General features: G+C 35.7%; 2 protein-coding genes across 2 annotated transcripts; both read left to right on the forward strand.

Annotated features, from left to right (window-relative positions):
* Window positions 1-8,598: 8,598 nt before the first annotated feature.
* On the forward strand, window positions 8,599-11,950 carry LOC140840950 (uncharacterized). The gene is made up of 4 exons (XM_073208088.1): window positions 8,599-10,434; window positions 10,501-11,234; window positions 11,286-11,816; window positions 11,905-11,950. The coding sequence occupies exons 1-4, from the start codon at window positions 8,599-8,601 to the stop codon at window positions 11,948-11,950; spliced, it is 3,147 nt and encodes a 1,048-aa protein (XP_073064189.1).
* A 269-nt stretch (window positions 11,951-12,219) lies between these two features.
* On the forward strand, window positions 12,220-13,090 carry LOC140840951 (uncharacterized). The gene is made up of 2 exons (XM_073208089.1): window positions 12,220-12,565; window positions 12,711-13,090. The coding sequence occupies exons 1-2, from the start codon at window positions 12,220-12,222 to the stop codon at window positions 13,088-13,090; spliced, it is 726 nt and encodes a 241-aa protein (XP_073064190.1).
* The last annotated feature ends 231 nt before the right edge of the window (window positions 13,091-13,321 follow it).

Below are 13,321 nucleotides of genomic sequence, written 5' to 3' on the forward strand. Positions count from 1 at the left end.
TATCCTAAAATCTGAGTAAAACGAGGATCTTTGAATCAAAAGTAGAGATATAAAAAGAATTAATGAAAGTTTCCTTAAAAGGAGATGTGTACCAAAGTATGTATGAATTATGATACAAAAAAATCACAAATTTACATATGGGGAAAAAAATAAGATCAGAATTTTTTACAAATCTCATTTTGATTAACTGATGATGATGCATTAGGATCGAGTTATTTGAAATAATAAATGTTTTTTAAATTAAAAAAACTATTAATTCGAGCATGTATGTGTTTTCTTTTATTTAGTTTTGCATGTTAATAACATTGGGTTAAATTCCGGACGACAATTTAAAAAAATGACATCTGTTTGTTAAAAACACGTAATGCAACATGTTGCATCATGCTATTTTAATAAATTAACATCATTTTTTCAAACATATGTGAAGAGAAGTCGTTTTTCAGAATCTCCCAATTTTTAGAAATGAAACTACCATTTTAAAGTGACTTTAATTCTAATATTTAAAATTTCGATTATTTATGTTCAAATATAATTTTTCAGTTAGATATACCAAAAATTCAGAAGGTGATATATATTCATTGAGTAATTTTTTTGTGAGACGGTCTTATGAATCTTTATTCGTAAAATGAGTCAAATATGTTCATATTTACCATAAAAAGTAATATTTTATGCATTATTTCACATCTAATTACCTAATTTGTTTAATTAATACATCTAATTACCTAATTTGTTTCACATCTTATTTATTTATTTATTTATTTATTCATTTAGGTGACTTTTCAATTTTCTTATCTAATTACCTAATTTGTTTAATTAATACATTTTATTTTACTATGCATTATTTCACATCAATATATTGTGAATTTACTTGGTTACCCTTTTCCAATTATTACTTAATTAATGTCTTATTTATTTATTTATTTATTTATTTATTTATTTATTTATTTATTCATTTAGGTGACTTTTCAATTTTCTTATCTAATTACCTAATTTGTTTAATTAATACATTTTATTTTACTATGCATTATTTCACATCAATATATTTTATAAGCTTTATAATAAAAAATGGTTCGGACTTAATTTTAAAAATTCAAGTAACATGAACATATAAATTTTTTGTTAGCGGCCAGGATTTAATTGTTAAAACTTCAAGTTAAAAAAACATATATGTTTTATAACTAAAAATAGTTTAAACTTTATTTTTTAAACTTCAAGTGAAATGAACATATAAATTTATGGTTAGTATTTTTTAAACCTAAAATATATTTTCTATTTTTTAATATATTTTCTATGTTTTATAACCAAAAATGGTTCGAACTTAATTTTTTAAACTCCAAGTTACATGAACATATCAATTTTTTGTTAGTGGTTCGTACTTAATTTTTTAAACTTCAAGTTAAATAAATTTTTGGTTAGCGATTCGGAATTAATTTTTTAAACTTCAAATTAAAAAAACATATATGTTTTATAACTAAAAATAATTCAAACTTTATTTTTTAAATTTTAATTTAAATGAACATATAAATATATGGTTAGTATTTTTTTAACCTACCATATATTTTTTTATTATTTTAATATATTTTCTATGTTTTTTTAAACTTCAAATACATAAACATATAAATTTTTGGTTAGCGATTCAGATTTAATTTTTAAAACTTCAAGTTAAAAAAATATATCTGTTTTTTTCCTAAAAATAGTTCAAACTTTATTTTTTAAACTTTAAGTTAAATGAACATATATATAAATTTATGATTAGTATTTTTTAAACCTACAATAAATTTTTCTATTTTTTAATATATTTTCTATGTTTTATAACAAAAAATGGTAAGGACTTAATTTTTTAAACTTCAAGCTACATGAACATATAATTTTTTTGTCAGCGGTTCAGACTTAATTTTTCAAACTTCAAATTAAATAAACATATATGTTTTATAACCAAAAATAATTTAAAATGTATTTATTAAAATTCAAGTTAAAAAAACATATAAATTTGTGGTTAGTATTTTTCAAACCTATAACATATTTTCTATTTTTTTAACAAAAAATGATTCATACTTAACTTTTTTAGCTTAAAGTTAAATGAATATATAGATTTGTGGTTAGTGGTTCAGAGAAAATGGTTCGAACTGTATTTTTTAAACTTCAAGTTAAATGAACATATAGATTTGTGGTTAGTGGTTCAGAGAATAAAATATAAATCAAACAAAGAGAAGAATTTTGTTTTCTGTTATATATTTTATTTATTCAACAACGAGCCTTTTATAGGCAAATACACATATGAAAAAAACCATAAAAATAGCAACAATTTTTGACCACTAAACCATGAAATAACAAATATGCTAAGATAATTATTTTCTGTAATGCTTTGTTAATAATAAATAATGACTAACAGACTTTATTTGACGAGACAGATAACTAAGTACTTCGACAAACCTTTAACAATTCAATAATATCTCCCTTAAACCGATAAGGTAAACATCGGCTTAATAAGAACATCATCCCTCAAATTTGTTTTGTAGTATGCTAATACCAAGTAGCTCCTTTAGTTTATGAAATGCAGGCAGTTTCAGGGACTTGGTAAACATGTCAGCTACTTGGTTTTCACTTTTGCAATAGATGAGATCAATTGTTTCATTCTTTGTGAGGTCACTTAAAATTTATATTTCACATCAATGAGCTTGCTTCTTCCATGGATAGATTCTTTGATAGTTTTATGGCTGAACTATTATCATAATAAATTGCAAAAGGATCATGGTTCTTGAATTTAAGCTCTTCAAGAATTTTTCTGTACCAAATAGCTTGACATGCACGTGAAGTTGATGCAACAAATTTAACTTCAATGGTTGATAAAGTAACAATTGATTGTTTCTTCGAAGTTCATGGAACAACCACTTGATCTAAGAAAAAAAATCATATTATTAAGTTCTTTTTCTATCATCTCGATTTCCTTCAAATCTGATTGTTCTCCTTTCTTATAGTAGAGACCAAGTTCTTGCATTCGTTGTCGGCATCATAAAATCCTCTTAACAGCTTAAAAATGCATTTATGTAGGATTCTCAATGTATCTGCTTATGAGACTGAAAGAATACATAATATCCGACATTGTTGCTGTCAAATACATTAATCTTCTAACAATTTGCTTGTAAAATGTGTTGTCAATCTTCTTTCCTTCACAAATTTTTGTTAGCTTCAAACCATAGTCTACGGGAGTACTTGTAGAATTGCATTTCTTCATATTAAATCTGCACAAAACTTTTGAACACGTTTCTTTTGTGAAATAAAAATCTCATAAGTAGATTGAACTATTTCATACCAAGAAAATGACGCATCTTGCCAAGATCCTACATATCAAACTCAACTATTATGGACTTCTTAAATTTTTCAAACATGACACTATCATTTTCAGAGAATATAAGATCATTAACATATAAACAAACAATGAGATTTTTCCTTCATCTTCAATTTTGTACAAAGTTTATACTCATATGGACTTTTTTGAAAACATACCTTAAAAAATAAGTCTCAATTCGACTATACTAAGCTCGTGGGACTTGCTTTAGCCCATACAAAGGTTTTTTTTTCAATTTATACACTTTATGCTCATTTCCAACTTAATATAACAAGGAGGTTGATGGATACATATATATGTTCTTCCAAGTCTCCATGTAAGAACGTCGATTTCACAGCCAAATAGAAGATAGACCATGAATATTGTGCTACTAAGGCAATTAACAGTTTGATCGTATCATGTCTTGCAACTGAGCAAATATTTCTTTATAACCGACCCAAACTCTTGTTTGTAATATTTTGCTACCAACAGTGCCTTGAATTTGTCGGCTTTCCATTTTCTTTCAATTTACTCTTGTAAATCTACTTCACGCATCATTTTTTGATCTTTTGGAAGCTCGATGAGTTCCCAAGTTTTATTTTTATCGATGTATGTGATTTCAGCATCCATTGTCTTTTGCTATTTTGATTCTTTGACACCTTCTTCGAAAACTACTGGATCACAATATGAAAATAGAGCAAAATGAACAAATTAATCTTCAATTTGGTTATTACCAGTTACCTCATAATTTATCATCCATGTTGCTCTTCTTCTAAATCGTTGAGATCTTTGTTCATTTTCTGTCTCATTGACTGAAATATGTTAATTGATTATTGATCGTTACTTGTACTCTACAAATTATGCATTCTCCAAAGGATGCTGCATTTCTTCTCCATTTTCTCCATCAAAATCAGCTTGAATTGGTTTGTTTAACAGTATTTTCATCAACGAAAAACTACTGAACATCATGAAATTTTTTGGCATTGGGATAACTGCATCTACCGATTATCGTGTTAGTATTTTTTTGGTTCAACTTTGAACACAATTCTTTTTCTGCGCATATATTTTACCTTGTTGACTTGTAACTCAACTGGGTTGAGATAAAGCGATTGTATTTTGTCAGCTTAAACCAATAATACCGAAAGTTTTAATAAGTATTCATTCACCCCCTCTATACATCTAGCCGGTCCTAAAAGCATATGAGATTGAGTACATGCTGATAGTCATAGACTAAAAAACGAAAGCTAGAGAAATCCACCATTCATTGTTGCAATTGCAATTATTAAATAACAAAATGACACTTGGTTATTGTATGTTGTTGAATTAGTTAAATATAATTTGGCATAGTATATTGATAAAATAATAAATTCTTTCAAAAGTATTGCTTAAGAATTGATATGTGCATTAACCGATATTTGAGCATTCGTTTATTAATATTTTAATTTAAATTATTTAAATTGTATTTGTTTCATCGTTTTATTTTATTTCAATTTAGTTTATTAATTTATTCAAGTTTTAGTTCAAGTTAATTAAAGAATTTTTTTTAATGTAGATTTGTAATATATCAAGTTTTGTCGTACGATATCCGTACTTGTTATTAAAACTTGACATGTACACAGAAATAACAAACAAAATTACATAACGAAAGTAATTATTTAAAATAAATATGTGAGTACATATAAATTTCATATATGTAATTAATATGAATTTATAAAAAAAATATAATTTTCTTTTTTATTTATTATATCAACTAATTTTATTTCAAATAAAATCGTTTCCACGTGCAACGCACGTGCACTGTTCTAATATATATATATATATATAACTTAACACCTAAAATCTGAGTCAAACGAGGATCTTTGAATCAAAAGTAGAGATATAAAAAGAATTAATGAAAGTTTCCTTAAAAGGAGATGTGTACCAAAGTATGTATGAATTATGATACAAAAAAATCACAAATTTACATATGGGGAAAAAAATAAGATCAGAATTTTTTACAAATCTCATTTTGATTAACTGATGATGATGCATTAGGATCGAGTTATTTGAAATAATAAATGTTTTTTAAATTAAAAAAACTATTAATTCGAGCATGTATGTGTTTTCTTTTATTTAGTTTTGCATGTTAATAACATTGGGTTACATTCCGGACGACAATTTAAAAAAATGACATCTGTTTGTTAAAAACACGTAATGCAACATGTTGCATCATGCTATTTTAATAAATTAACATCATTTTTTCAAACATATGTGAAGAGAAGTCGTTTTTCAGAATCTCCCAATTTTTAGAAATGAAACTACCATTTTAAAGTGACTTTAATTCTAATATTTAAAATTTCGATTATTTATGTTCAAATATAATTTTTCAGTTAGATATACCAAAAATTCAGAAGGTGATATATATTCATTGAGTAATTTTTTTGTGAGACGGTCTTATGAATCTTTATTCGTAAAATGAGTCAAATATGTTCATATTTACCATAAAAAGTAATATTTTTTCATGAGTGACTCAAATATAATATATATCTTATAAAATTGAGATGTAAAACAGTTTCACAAGAATTTGTGTGATGTTGATTTTGTTTGTTATGTGTGTCATATACATATATATATAACCAGAACATTGCAAGCAACATTTTTTAAAATAAATAATTCATAAATAAGCCCAATAAGAATTGAAATCAGACCAATAAGAATTGACAGCTTGATGTTAAGCAAGGACAATTGTGAACACCATGCACCAGCCGAAATCACTCCAGCCGAAATCACTCCATTTCAGCATGAAAATCGAGTGAGCACTTTGAACCAAAAAGTGGCCACCTTCATCCGGGAGAAGTTAATGCAACCAACCCTTTGATCAAGCCATCAGCGTCATTCATGGAGCCATCAACGCAGCGTCATTCAGGGAGCCATCAACGCAGCGTAATTCATGGAGCGACTGGAGCCTACCTTGTAGAAGGTTGTTCGTGCCTATATAAAGGAGGGCTCCTCATTCGAATTGGCACATCCACTCTCGAAATCCTCTCTAGCAACACTGTAGTCTCGAAGCTCTTCGCCCTCTATAAGCTCTGCCGCAATCTCGCCGTTCGTGTTTACGTTTCTTTGAGCAATCAAAATACTGTAAGTGGGTTTTTGCTACTACTTCATTTGGCATAATATATTTCGAAAATAGCTATGACTTTGAAAATGATATCGGCATGATATATTCGTTCTGCTTCGTATGTAACCCTTTTGGAATTTCGTTTATTGAAAGCATGTTGAGTATTTGTAAAAGCACTGTAATGATTCGATTTAGAAATGGTAAAGGAAATTCCGAACTTTGAAATCTTTGTTTAGGCCCTGATGCGGTGGGTTATAATAACCGTTCCTTTGGCCTCGCCCCTTAGAGGAGTAACATATAGGGGACTGATCAGTTAAAAACCATAGAAAATGAGATGATTTCAGTGCTGTATCCGTTGTCTTTTTCTTGTATCTGATTCGACATGCTAAATATTGAAATTGTGATAATTCGTGTATATGTATAACCTCGATATTTTTCATGTCCGATTGGCCCCCCCATTTACTGAGTATTTTCCCCGAAATACTCACCCTTACTCTCCCACCCAGATAAGGATGAGAATCAAATTGAGGATGAGGAGCAAGAACACTTTTGGGGATGGTGAAGAAACAGGCTGATTCGTGACCGATTTATTATTCAGTCTTATGTTTTCAGTATTTCGTATTTACGCTTCCGCATGTTTCCATTTCTTTCTGAGTTGTAAAGACGTTGAACTTTTGAGAAATTTATGATAATAAACTGGTTTGGTATATGCTGTACTACGAGGCTAGTTGTCTTGCAGTTATGTGATTGCGAGATAACGCCGGTGTCGACTAACCCCGGTCTCGGGGCGTGACATTTAAGTGGTATCAGAGCAGCCAGGTTCATAATCCGGTTGGGGAAGGAAAATGTTCAAAAAAATTTCGGTGGAATTTTATAAATCGGCCAATGCTCTCCCCTCTGAAACGGACCAACGATCAAGACTCCCGACCCTATCGGGAGCCCCAGTGAAAAATCGCGAAATTCCTTCGTTTAGGCCTCCGAAACCTCGATTTTGCCGTTTTAGGAAAGTTTCGTAACTCCTATAACTGTTCGTAGGAAACTCCGAATTCGATTCCGTCAACTGTTCTGGAATCCTCTCGACATATACTTCGGATCCATATGTCTATCTCGAAACTTTCCATTTTTGGAAATTTTCGAAAAGTTTTCTCTATTTTCCGTTATTTGACTCTATACGACTCTGACATTTTTATTCTGGCCTATTGTTGATATTCTGAGCATTTCTCTTCTTTTTCCAGGAAATGGCTCGCACACGTTTGACTGCCCGTAAGAGTGTAGCTTCGATTACTCATAGAGAGACGTTCCAACTAGACAGTCCCCGACCTCGCCCGCGCGCCCAGTCCCTTCTACGTTTAGATGAGTTGGCTCCAGCACGCCACGATAGGACGGTTAGGAGGCTGAGAGCTAGCAATATGCAGAGGAGGAAGCAAGTGGAGGATCTGACTTCCAAGCTATTGGCAGCAGAAAAGAGGATCGATCAGGTATATGAGATGTTCCAACTCGTTAATGAAGATAACGGCGAACTGCGAGAGTCCTTACAACTGACGAGGGGCCAAACCAAACGAGCTATGGATGAATTGGACCGACGTACCGTAGAATTGGCTGAAGCTCGTCACGCACGGGTAAGAGATAAGGAGAGAATGGAAGAGTCGTGGAAGGTGGTCATGCAATTGTCAGAAAATAACCAAAGGCTATCAAGGGAGATAGACGAAAGGAAGGCAAGGGAGAAGGCACTCATTCAGAAGGATCAAGCCAACTGCGCGCGTGCAAAGAATGAGTTGGACAACGCAATAGGGAAGATTCTGACTCATAAGGAACAGATTGCTGAATTAGAATCGGAGAATCAAAGTCTGCAGATGCAGCTGGCAGAGTTTTTAGACCCGGAGATGCCGGAGGAGGATTCTGAGGAGGAAGAAGCCCCACCTGACGTAGCTGTGGGGAATGGAGAGATATCAGATTAGAATATTTTAGTGAACCATTTTTAGTTTATTTCCGTTGTCGCCATTTTCCATTCCAATAAATTCCCATTCAGTTGTTTATGTTTATTTGAGAAATCAATAAAAGTTGTTATTTCGATTACTTGTTGGCATCAATTTATTTTCGCACAAATTATTCAATGCATTCTATCAAATTTGTGCAACAAATATCTTAGAAACTTGTACACTTGTAGGAAATGGCCGGAAGACCTCCACGAGCCAATCGCAACCCACGGTACGCCAACAACCACAATGACAATAATGAGAACCCGAATCCTGACGGAAATCCACCGCCACCACCTCCCAGAATGGGCCTGAGCCAAGCAAATTTGATGGCTATAGCCACCATAGTGGCAACAACTATCCAGGGCTTGGGAAACCCCAATGGTAACGGTAATCAGCAGCCTCAACCACCACCGGCACAGAATGGAATCAAGTACCATTACGAGTCTCTTCGTAAGAACCGTTGCCCAGTGTTCAAGGGAGACGCCGACCCTGAAAGTAGCCAGAACTGGTTGAAAAGTGTGGAAACCCAGCTGCGATTATTAGAGATACCCGAGGCACTCAAAGTAGAGGTAATAACACCATTCCTGGAAGATAAGGCGAGCAAGTGGTGTGAAACAGTCTCACCTACCCTGACAGCCGCCGGAGCAATCACTTGGCGACAATTCAGAGATGTCTTTCTCAAACAATATTTCCCAGCAGAAGTCAGACTACAGAAATTGAGCGAGTTTGAGAACTTCTCGCAAACACCAGGCATGTCAGTGGTAGATTACACCTCCCGATTCAATGACCTCGGAACTTATGCCCCGACAATCATGGCAGATGGAGTTCTGAAAATGCACAGATACAAAAAGGGATTGAGCAGCCGTATTCAGTCATTCTTAGCAGTTTATCAACCTACGAGCTTTGCTGATTTAATGGGAGCTGCAATAAGAGCTGAGACCGACATCAAGCGTCGGGAGGACGAGAACAAGAATAAACGGCCTCTTACTGGACAGCCATCTCAAGGGAAGCCACCATTCAAGAGACCGAATCAGTCCAGTGGACCCTTCAAAGGTGCTTCGTCCCACCCATCTTACCAAGAACCAAAGATGTGCCCCAAATGTAATAACCGTCATTCTGGAGAATGCCACCGACAGACGGGAGCATGTTTCAATTGTGGGAAATTAGGGCATCGAATTGCTAATTGCCCCGAGCCATTGAAGAGAAGTACAAAGCCTAATGCCGATGCTAACCCCAACAAACCAAGGGAGAATAAGCCCAACGCTCGTGTGTTTGCAATAACCCAAGAAGAAGCAGATGATGCAAACGATGTCGTGGCAGGTACCATTTTTGTCAATGAAATGCCAGCTTATGTGTTGTTTGACAGTGGTGCTACTCATTCATTCATATCTAAAAGATTCACTAAGAAACTAGGGCTTACACCTGAATTACTAGTCGAACCATTTAGAGTAGCAACTCCTACTAGTAAGACAATCGAAACACATAGAGTACACCGACAGTGTAAGATCTGCATCCATGAGCACCTGTTCCAAGCAGAATTGATACAACTAAAAATGGTGGAATTCGACATCATCTTAGGAATGGATTGGCTAGCAAGAAACAATGCGATGGTAGATTGCAAGGGAAAGAGCGTTAGGCTCCGAACCCCGAGCCAAAAAGAGGTCGTGTATCATGGCAAATCCAAGGAACGGAAGTCACTTCTTTCCGCATCCCAAGCATGGAAAGCCGTGAAATCCGGAGCAGATATCTATCTAGCAATGATTAACGTAGTGGAGGAAGAGATTGAACTTAAACCAGTGGATATCCCTATCGTGCGAGAATTCCCAGACGTCTTTCCGGAAGAACTACCAGAGACAATCCCGGACCGTGAAATTGAGTTCGAAATCAATTTAGTGCCCGGAGCGGCACCCATCTCCAAGGCACCATACCAAATGGCACCAGCTGAACTTAAGGAGCTAAAAGAGCAACTTCAAGAATTGCTAGACAAAAAGCAGATTCGACCAAGTGCGTCTCCATGGGGAGCTCCAGTACTTTTTGTCAAGAAGAAAGATGGGAGCATGAGACTGTGCATTGACTATAGGGAATTGAATAAGATCACTATCAAGAACAAGTACCCTCTTCCAAGGATAGATGACCTGTTTGATCAGCTTAAGGGAGCCACAGTGTTTTCCAAATTGGATTTGAGAACGGGCTACCACCAATTGAAGGTCAGAGCTGAAGACATCCCAAAGACGGCCTTTCGGACAAGGTATGGACACTACGAATTCACGGTGATGCCTTTTGGTCTGACAAACGCACCAGCAGCCTTTATGGACCTAATGAACAGAGTATTCAAGCCGTTTCTGGATCGATTCATAGTGGTATTCATTGATGACATCCTTGTCTACTCTCCTAGCAAGGAAGATCACGAAGAGCATCTCCGCCTCACTCTACAAACCTTAAGAGAGAAAGAACTCTATGCCAAGTTCAAGAAATGCGAATTCTGGCTAAACAGTGTATCCTTTTTAGGGCATGTGATATCGGAAGCAGGAGTATCAGTAGATCCAAAGAAAGTGGAGTCAATTCTAGATTGGCCGAAACCGAGAAACGCCACAGACATTAGAAGTTTTCTTGGATTGGCGGGCTATTACAGGAAATTCGTTGAAGGATTCTCTTCCATAGCCGTACCATTAACAAGGCTTACTCAAAAGAATTCTAAATTCATTTGGGATGACAACTGCGAGAAAAGTTTTCAGACATTGAAAGAAAAGCTCGCGTCTACACCAGTGTTAGTCTTGCCTACTGAAGATAAGGATTTCACCATCTACAGTGACGCATCGAAGGAAGGGTTGGGATGTGTACTCATGCAAGAAGGAAGAGTGATTGCCTATGCTTCAAGGCAGTTGAAGCCGCATGAACGAAATTACCCCACTCACGACCTCGAACTGGCAGCAGTCGTCTTTGCTTTGAAGATATGGAGACATTATCTCTATGGCTCCAAGTGCGAAATCTTCACGGACCACCAGAGCCTCAAATACTTGTTCACCCAAAAAGAATTAAATATGAGACAAAGGCGACGGATTGAGCTGTTGAAGGATTATGACTTGACTATAAGCTACCATCCAGGCAAGGCAAACAAAGTAGCTGATGCTTTGAGTCGGAGGAATATGAATAAGGTGACCTTAGCTGCACTCTCCGCTCAACCATGTCTGCGAGAAATCGTCAAGTTGAACCAGGATCGAAACCCAGTTCTAGCAAAACTTAAGGAACAAGCTAAGGAAGCAAAGTCTCAAGATACTCAGATCGACGACAAAAGAGTCCTTTGGATGAAAGGACGATTGTGCGTACCAGACGTAGATAACCTTCGAAAAGAAGTAATGTCAGAAGCACATAAGTCGAAATTTTCAGTCCATCCTGGCAGTACCAAGATGTACAGAGACTTAAAGAAGAATTTCTGGTGGAGTGGAATGAAAAAGGATGTTGCGATATTTGTTTCCAAATGTCTTGTGTGCCAACAGGTCAAAGCAGAGCACCAAAGGCCTGGAGGACTTCTTCAACCTCTAGAAATTCCAGAATGGAAATGGGAACACATCTCCATGGACTTTGTGGTTGGGTTACCAAAGTCTAGACAAAGCCATGATGGCATCTGGGTAATCGTAGACAGACTCACAAAATCTGCGCATTTCTTACCAGTCCGCATGAACTATAATTTGGACAAGCTAGCCACGTTGTACATGAATAATATCGTACGATTACATGGAGTCCCAGTCAGTATATTGTGAGACAAAGACCCGAGGTTTGTATCTCGTTTTTGGAAAAGTTTTCAACAAGCCATGGGAACTAAGGTCACCCTCAGTACGGCCTACCACCCTCAGACCGATGGTCAAACAGAGAGGACAATTCAAACTTTAGAAAACATGCTGAGAGCATGTGCCCTAGACTTTAGCGGTAATTGGAGTGAACATCTGCCTCTGATTGAGTTTGCTTACAATAACAGTTTTCACAGCAGCATCGGAATGGCGCCGTATGAAGCTCTGTATGGGCGAAAATGTCGGTCACCACTATATTGGGACGAAGTAGGAGAAAAGGCCATCACTGGACCCGAATTGATCCAAGAAACAGTGGATAAAATCGCTACAATCAAGGAGAGACTTAAAGTGGCACAAGACCGACAGAAAAGTTGGGCTGACTTGAAAAAAAAGACCAGTGGAATTCATAGCGGGAGATAAAGCATACTTGAAAGTATCACCAATGAAAGGTGTGGTTCGATTCAACAAACCCGGGAAACTGAACCCTAGATATGTTGGACCTTTTGAAATTCTAGGGAAAGTGGGGACACTTGCATACAGATTGGCACTCCCACCGAGTATGTCTAGAATCCATAATGTTTTCCATGTGTCACAACTAAGAAGATATGTTTCGGATCCAAGCCACATCCTCGAAGCTGAACCACTCTTAATCGAGGGAGACTTGAATGAAGGCCTTACTTATAAGGAAGTCCCGATCAGAATTGTGGATGCCAAGGACCAAGTGCTAAGACGACGAACGATTCCATACGTCAAAGTACAATGGTCCAATCACACCGAAAGAGAAGCCACTTGGGAATTCGAAGAGAAAATGAGAAACCATTACCCTTACCTTTTCGAAGGACAAGATGATCCAAGTTTCGAGGACGAAACTTACATTAAGGAGGGGAGAATGTGAACACCATGCACCAGCCGAAATCACTCCAGCCGAAATCACTCCATTTCAGCATGAAAATCGAGTGAGCACTTTGAACCAAAAAGTGGCCACCTTCATCCGGGAGAAGTTAATGCAACCAACCCTTTGATCAAGCCATCAGCGTCATTCATGGAGCCATCAACGCAGCGTCATTCAGGGAGCCATCAACGCAGCGTAATTCATGGAGCGACTGGAGCCTACCTTGTAGAAGGT

The sequence above is a fragment of the Primulina eburnea genome, chromosome 9 (assembly GCF_022965805.1).
Source record: "Primulina eburnea isolate SZY01 chromosome 9, ASM2296580v1, whole genome shotgun sequence".
Taxonomy (NCBI): Eukaryota; Viridiplantae; Streptophyta; class Magnoliopsida; order Lamiales; family Gesneriaceae; genus Primulina; species Primulina eburnea.

Excerpts from the sequence above, each read along its gene's own strand:
- LOC140840950 (XM_073208088.1), top strand. The coding sequence starts at position 8,599 with ATGGCCGGAAGACCTCCACGAGCCAATCGCAACCCACGGTACGCCAAC. Across the intron at positions 11,235-11,285 it reads AGTGACGCATCGAAGGAAGG|GCAGTTGAAGCCGCATGAAC; the intron begins GTTGGGATGTGT and ends CTATGCTTCAAG. Across the intron at positions 11,817-11,904 it reads CATCCTGGCAGTACCAAGAT|GTCAAAGCAGAGCACCAAAG; the intron begins GTACAGAGACTT and ends GTGTGCCAACAG.
- LOC140840951 (XM_073208089.1), top strand. The coding sequence starts at position 12,220 with ATGGGAACTAAGGTCACCCTCAGTACGGCCTACCACCCTCAGACCGAT. Across the intron at positions 12,566-12,710 it reads GGCACAAGACCGACAGAAAA|GGAAAGTGGGGACACTTGCA; the intron begins GTTGGGCTGACT and ends TTGAAATTCTAG.